At 59.9% G+C, this 7,329-nt stretch overlaps 1 protein-coding gene across 1 annotated transcript in view; it reads left to right on the forward strand.

Moving 5' to 3' along the window:
• Positions 1 to 6,493: 6,493 nt before the first annotated feature.
• PUS1 (pseudouridine synthase 1) overlaps positions 6,494 to 7,329 on the forward strand; it is an 11,547-nt gene continuing 10,711 nt past the window's right edge. Inside the window, exons 1-2 of the mRNA XM_007462794.1 lie at positions 6,494 to 6,582; positions 6,889 to 7,120. Of these exons, the coding sequence (XP_007462856.1) occupies positions 6,494 to 6,582; positions 6,889 to 7,120 (321 nt within the window). The remainder of the gene's footprint in view (positions 6,583 to 6,888; positions 7,121 to 7,329) is intronic.

Below are 7,329 nucleotides of genomic sequence, written 5' to 3' on the forward strand. Positions count from 1 at the left end.
CCTCCTGGAGGCCCGGCCCACAGCACCCAACGGGCCTGGACCTTCGCTGCCTATCCATGGGGTGGGGAGCAGCGTGCTGGCCGGACTTGAAGGGACAAGCCCACGGCCGTGACACCACTCGCTGGTGCTGGGGAATGGACCGTGGCTCCCCACCCAGCGTCTGGAGCCAGGCCTCAAACCGCGTCTCTGTCTCCTGGGCTCCGCGGCCGTGGACTTCAGGGCGCTGGAGGGCCCCGCACAGAACCTCAACGTAGGCCAGTCCCCTGGCCTGGCTGACGGGCAGAACTCCCTGCCCAGCCGGCAATCTGAACTTCTCTCCCAGCTGCCTCGATGGCAGGTGGGGATGTGTGGGCATCCCCTGCCCCCGCCCAGACCCCAGGGCTGTCTCGCTGAGGACAAGCAGAGGCCCTGAGACCGTGATGCCCACTCAAGCCAAAGCCGCCAGGCCTGCCCAGCGGATCCACCCAGCAAAAGGTGTGTCCTCCTGGCTCCCACCCCTCCCTCCCCTGAGACCACCACCCAGCTTTGTGAATCACCCAGCACTTTATGCAGGCGGACTGGACCCGGGGCTGCCGCTCGGTCCCGGCTGTTGCACCACCAGGCACGTGGACACACCCGTAATCACATATCCGTGTGCAGACAGCTCCGCGAGCGCGTGTGCTGTGCCTGCCGCCCGGGTTGCTCTCGAGGCGAAACAGCCGTCTTATTTAAATGTTCTTTTAGGGACGGACAGTACGAAGCACCGAGCTTCCAAAACCCAGCACAGACGTTGTTGCCGTCTTTCACACTTTACTCCTAAGATGTGTCTTATTTTCTGCAGCTCTTTTTCATTTTTCTTTTTTTTTAAAAGAAGAAAACTCGTATGAGTTGACGTTCTGTTCCGAAAGGACGGGGGCGGATCGGGGCAGCCTCGGCAGCGATGCTGAGACCCCGGGGGCCGGTGGCGCTGGGCACGTGTGGTCTGCACGTGGCCGTCCACCCTCCCGCCTGTAGGGCGGCCCTACCCCTGCCCTTGCTCCCTGCCTGAAGACGGCGGGCAGCTGAGGACCGCTTTTGTGCGTAAACCTACCTGTCCAGCTCTCACAGGAGGTTTTGATGTCAAGTCCTCTGTCCCCTCACCAGGTCCTGGCTGCCATGGGGGGTCGGCGGGGAGGCCACCTTCCAGGCTCGGGGGGGTCCCTTTTCTGGTCTGCCCGGCTCTGCCTAGCTCCTCTCGACCGTGTCCTCAGGGATGCAGAGGGAGCCGCCCCAGCCCAGCACCCCCGGCGCTGAGGTTTCGCCACAGGCCCAGGCGAAGACCCCACGCGTTTCTCTCTTGCGATACTTGAAGTCTTGCCTCTGTGCTTCGACCCAGAAGAAACGCAGCCCTGGGACTCATTTCTGTTTCCCCACCGGTGGCCTGCGCTTCTCCTGCGCAGAAAATGTCCGTATTTATTGCTTTACGGTTGGCTGGAACCGGGGCCTCTGGGGGGCCGGCGCCGTGGGAGGGGCTCTGTCCGCAGGCGACCTCCGGGCTGTGGGGTGAGCACCGCCCACCCAGCCTGTCCTCCACAGCCCAGCTCTCCGCCCTTGGTCTAAAACGCAGCCCTGGGACTCATTTCTGTTTCCCCACCGGTGGCCTGCGCTTCTCCTGCGCAGAAAATGTCCGTATTTATTGCTTTACGGTTGGCTGGAACCGGGGCCTCTGGGGGGCCGGCGCCGTGGGAGGGGCTCTGTCCGCAGGCGACCTCCGGGCTGTGGGGGGAGCACCGCCCACCCAGCCTGTCCTCCACAGCCCAGCTCTCCGCCCTTGGTCTACCTTACAAGACGTTTGTGTCACCCGCCCCCCACCCCCACCCCCACCCCTGGCGTTAAGTTGTGTAACATCAGTTTAAGGAAATAAACCTCTGGAGTTGTTGGGCTGCTGTTACTGATGGTTTGTCACGGCCTACCCTTCTCCCGTCACCTCCTTTCTCGGACTACACGCCCCGCCCCCACATGTCCTGCAGCAGCAGCTGGAGTTTGGAGGTCAGGTTCGGGGCAAGGCTGGGAGCTCAGTCCTCCAGGGGTTCACCGGGTGCCAGGCCTTGACAGCAGCCACTTCACTTCCGTCCCCACCCACGGCGCAGGAGGGTCCCCCGCTCCACCTCTGGGTGGGTGTGAGGGGCTATGGTTTTGATGTGCATGCCCCCGACGGTTAGTGACCTCAAGTATCTCTTCATGTGTTTGTCAGCAATTTCTAGATCATTTTTGGAGAAATATCCATTCATGTCCTTTGCTCGTGTTTGAATCGGATGCTTTCTCTTTTTGTTGTTGAGTGGTAAGGTTTCCATTTTTTAGACTATGTGTCGTTTTTTTGTTTTTAAGTTTATTTTTTTTATAAGTTTATTTTTATTTTTCTGGCTGCGTCGGGTCTTCGTTGCTGTGCGCGGGCTTTCTCTAGTTGCGGCGAGCAGGGGCTACTCTTCATTGCAGTGCGCGGGCTTCTCATTGCGGTGGCTTCTCTTGTGGAGCACAGGCTCTAGGCTCTCAGGGTCAGTAGTTGTGGCACGCGTGCTCAGTACTTGTGGCTTGCGGGCTCTAGAGCACAGGCTCAGTACTTGTGGCTCACGGGCTCTAGAGCGCACGCTCAGTAGTTGTGGCGCACTGGCTTAGTTGCTCCGCGGCATGCGGGATCTTCCCGGACCGGGGCTCAAACCTGTGTCCCCTGCCTTGGCAGGCGGATTCTCAACCACTGCGCCACCAGAGAAGCCCTACATATTGTTTTAATAGGCTAAAAGTATCTCATTAAGTTACCAAAAAGGCTAACCGCAATGTGAAACGAAAGTTCGCGGAGGGGTAGTGATAGAGGAAGTGGAAGGTGGGGCCTCAAAAGGCTAGGTCCCGGCAGGGCTGCTCCAGTCTGGCTTCCTGGAGTGCGTGCTCCGGGCTCTGCAGGCAGGAAGGGCTGTGCCTGGTGGAGATGCAGCCCCTTCCGCTCTGTGGGGCTCCCGGTATGTTGCACAAAGAAATGCCGAAAGAGGATTAAGACAACCATGGCATTTTGTTGTCAAATTAATAGACTTCATTTTTTACAGCGGTTTTAGGTTTACAGAAAAATTGTGCAGAAAGTACAGAGAGTTCCCAAATACTCCCTCTCCCCCTGCCACCCACTTTACTTCTGTTAACACCTTGCATGGGTGGGATTCATCTGCTACAACGGATAAACCTACACTGACACGCCAGCATCAGCCAGAGTCCATGTTTACGTTGTGATTCGCTCTTGGTGCCTGTGCTGTGGGTTTGGACACACATATGCTGACCTGTACCATTTCAGTGTCAGGCAGAGTAGTTTCACTGCCCTGAATGTCCTCTGTGCTCTGTGTTCATTCCCCTGACTTTAACCCGTCCCTTTACTGTCTCCGTAGTTTCACCTCTTCCACAATATGCTGGAATCACACAGTGTAGCCTTTGCAGATTGACCTCTTCTGGGTCTTTCCATGGCTTGATGGCTCATTTCTTTTCAATGCTGAATGATACTCCCCTGTCTGGGGGTACTGAGCTTATTTATCCATTTTCCTACTGAAGGATATCCTCTTGCTCCCCAGTCTTGGTATTTATGGGTAAAGCTGCTGTAAACACCCTGTGTAGGAGCCTGACAGTAAGGAGGGCCCAGGAGGGCTGGCTGGGCCGGGGGTGCAGCGGGCACATGGGAGGGACCGGCTCCCCACTTCCTGCAGAGCTCACGTTGCCCTGCACGCTCCTGGCACGCTCACGGGGGGCCTTCGGCCAGGAGGCCTGGCTCAGGTGCCTGCCCCACTTCTAACTGCCCCCCGGGCACCTGTGCCAGCCTCACAGGCCTCGGTTTGTTCTCCGTAGATCAGAGATGTGGGATCGGGGCTGCTGGGTCCGGCTCGGTGCCACCGTGGCCAGTTTGCAGGGAGGCCCCTCGGTGGCCTTTTCCTTTCATTCTCTCACCTGACACAGGACCTCAGAGCACGGCCCCAAGCTTCCATCCTCCCCACCTGCTGGCCCGCGGTACAGCCTGGGGTCTTGGGCCTGCCCCGGAGACTGCCCTCACCCGGCCTGGGTTTCGGTTCAAGCACCGGGAGCTTCCTGGTTCACACGGGCAGGGGGAGATGGACTGCTTCCCGGGGCACAACCCCAAGTCCCATCATCCAGTCTCAACTGCCTTCCTCGGCGGCTCTAGTTCCAGCCGTCACAGTTGCCCAGGTCGTGCACTTACACGGATGGTTCAGCCTGGGCCCCGTGTCCACCTCCATGTGCCAGAGCGGACCCAGGCCTACAGAGCTGCAGAGGCCGAGGGCGGGGGAGGAGTGTCCCCCGACAAAGGAGTCTCTATGGTAAGGGGTGCTCTGTGATGGTAGGTACTATGTGACGGGGTTCTCTGGGTGAAGGTAGGGTGCTCTGTTGTGGGGTGCTCTGTGTGATGGTGGGTGCTCTGTGTGAAGGTGCCCCGATGCTTCCTAAGGCTGCTCAGCCACCTGAGTTCCCCAGACCACACATGACCTTGACCTTTCCTCATGCCTGGAACCCTGGGGCAGCTCTTTCTTCCCTTCCTCAGAGGGGTGGGCTGTCCTGGGGGATTGTTCAGCACAGGTGAGCTGTGCCCTCCCGCCTGCCTGAGCTCTTTTCCAACTAGGCCCGACTTTTCCAACTAGGAGGCTGAGTAGAATTTGGTCCAGGAGAGAATCCTTGTCAGCAGCCACTGATCCACTTTCTTTCTTGTGGATTCGCTTGTTCTGGACATTTCATATACAGGTGACCTGTGAGCAATGTGGTGGTTAGGGGCACAGACCCCCCCCCCCTCCCCCACGCAGTCGAAAATCCACATATAACTTGACAGCTGGCTCTCCGTGTCCGTGGTTACGCATCCGTGGATTCAGCCACTGGCAGACTTAGCAGTCCTGCACTTTGTATTTAGTGAAACAAATTCTGTAGAGGTGGAGCTGTGCGTTCAACCCTGCATTGCTCAAGGGTCAGCTGTGCGTGGAATCATACACGCACGACGTGCCCTTCTGCGCCTGGCTTCTCCACTGAATGTGTTTTCAAGGTTCACCCCCAGCCATAGCATACGTCAGTACTTCTGAGTCGTCTTCACACAGCGTTTAACACTTGATCACACACTGTCTTGCTGTTGGTCTGTCATTGTCTGTCCCCACTAGAGTGGAAGCTTCCCGAGGGCACGGGTTCTGCTCCTAGTCTGTTCGCAGCCTCTGCAGGCGCTGGGAAGCTAGTAGGTGCTCGGAAAATAGCTACTGACCGAGTGGCCGTCTCAGGGAGGTCTGAGTCCCGTGCCGCCAGCCGCACTTCCTTCCACCTTCTGCGGGCTGTCGCTCGCTCCCGCCAGCTGTGGTGACATCTGTGCCGCCTCCCAAACCCCATGTGTGGACGAGTTTCCCATCTGTCTTCTACCAGCTTCCAGGAGGTCCTCACTCCCTGGAGCTCTCACAGAGGCAGCTCCAGCATGCCAGTCTCTCCCTGGCATTTTGGGCCCCTCTCCGTGCCTCAGCTTCCTCATCTGTAAAATGGGGACGAGAGAACCTTCCTCAAGGCTTCATGAGGATTGAATAAGCTAACAGGCATCAAGCCACTAGAGCAGCACCTGGCACTGGCACATGGCAAGTGTTTTCTTATGAGAGGTTTGTGGGAAGGCGCTGGTCTGCACACTGTTGAAAGACAGGCTGTCATTCCAGATGCCGGGACTGGTGCTGTGTGGCTTCCGGCCATGGGCTCAGCCTCTCTGTCCCTCGGGTTCCTCTTCAGGAACGTGCTTGCTCTTACGGTGCTTGTTCCCTAAGGCGGGCGAAAGGACTGAATGAGCTAACACTTGTAACACGGAACAGAGCCTGGAAGCGTAGTTGTTAGGACGATTTGTTCGCCCTAAGAGGGCGCATCCACATCGGCCTCAAACCACCCCTGAGTTGGCAGCGGGGAACCGGGCTCCCGGCGCCAGGCCCCGCCCTCCCCGCCCCGAAGCCCCGCTCAGTCCCGCCCCTGACACCAAGCGCCGCCCCAAGCCGCCTCGGCCCGCCTCGCCCAGAAGTACTTTTGTCCACGTCCGGCTGCCGTCCGGCCGCGCGCTCCGCTTCCGCCTTCGCCCACGTGGTCCGGCTCCGGCTCAGTCCGCCGCTCCGTGAGTGGGGCCGGGTCGGGGCGCGCCCCACTAGTCCCGGCGGGGGTGGCCGGGGTCTCCCCGATTCCCGAGGGAGAGCCGGCTGGGCGAGGCGAGAGGACGAGGGGGGGGAGCAGGAGGGACTGGGGAGGTCAGAGGTCAGCCTGGGGGTCAGGGACGACTTAGGTTATCCGCGGGCGGGGCTGGAGCGTGAGAGGGTCCCGGGAAGGTTAGAGTTCTCAAGGGGTGAGGCTGGAGCGTGGCCGTGGTCGGAGTTAAGGAGGGGCGGGCTGGTGTGTAGGGGCCCCGGGGAGGTTAGGGGTCTAGAGGACCCGGGTGGGTGCGTACCGGGGGAGGTCAGGGGTCGGGCGCGTGCCCCCCCGCCCCTCCCGGGCCTGCATGGGGCTCCCCAGCCTGCGGGCGGCGGCCTGGGCCCTGAGGAGAGCCTGCGGACCGTGGACCCCGCGCCTGGGACCGCGCCTCCTCTGGTAATGACAGTGCACTTGTCCGTGACCCCAGGGTAGCACGCTGACCCCCACTGAGCCCGACTGCATGCCCGGCGAGCACCAGCCCTCATCGCATAAAGTGCTGTCACTGCTCCATTTCTTGGACAGTGAAACCGAGGCCAAGTTGGTGGTTGGGCAGGGTCTACAGTTAGCGCCCAGCTGGGATTTGGACTCGGTGGTCAGCCCAGGGCGTTTACTGGACCATATGCTGCCGCCGTCAGTCTCTCACTGGGCCGCTTCCTTCTGTGTTTTGCTCACACACACCCCCTCGCCACCGTGTCTTTTCAGTTTGCCCCCCATGGCAGGGAATGGGGAGGCCCCCGTGCCCGTGGGGACCAAGCAGGAGCAGGACAGGAAGGCCCGGCGTGGCTGGCAGGGCACGGCCAGGATCTGGGAGGAAACAGAGCAGCAGGCGAAAAGGCTGAAGAGCAGCGAGGGTGGAGGGCAGCACAGGAAGCTGCCCAAGCGGAAGGTCGTGCTGCTCGTGGCCTATTCCGGGAAGGGCTACCACGGCATGCAGGTGAGGGCGCCTGCGGGCTGGGCCGGTGTGCTTGGGGCAGGGACCTCGGAACGACAGTTACGCAGTGAGCCATCTTGGGAAGTGGCAGAAAGAGGGGTCTCGTTCTTCACCTCCTTTATCGTGTGGGTCCCATCAGGCAAGATTTAGATTCAGATTGAAGCAGCTTTGAGCCCCGTTTCATCCATGCATTGCTTGGATGCTTGCCGGAA

Source organism: Lipotes vexillifer, unplaced genomic scaffold, assembly GCF_000442215.2.
Source record: "Lipotes vexillifer unplaced genomic scaffold, Lipotes_vexillifer_v1.1 scaffold1545, whole genome shotgun sequence".
In the NCBI taxonomy this organism is placed as follows: domain Eukaryota; kingdom Metazoa; phylum Chordata; class Mammalia; order Artiodactyla; family Lipotidae; genus Lipotes; species Lipotes vexillifer.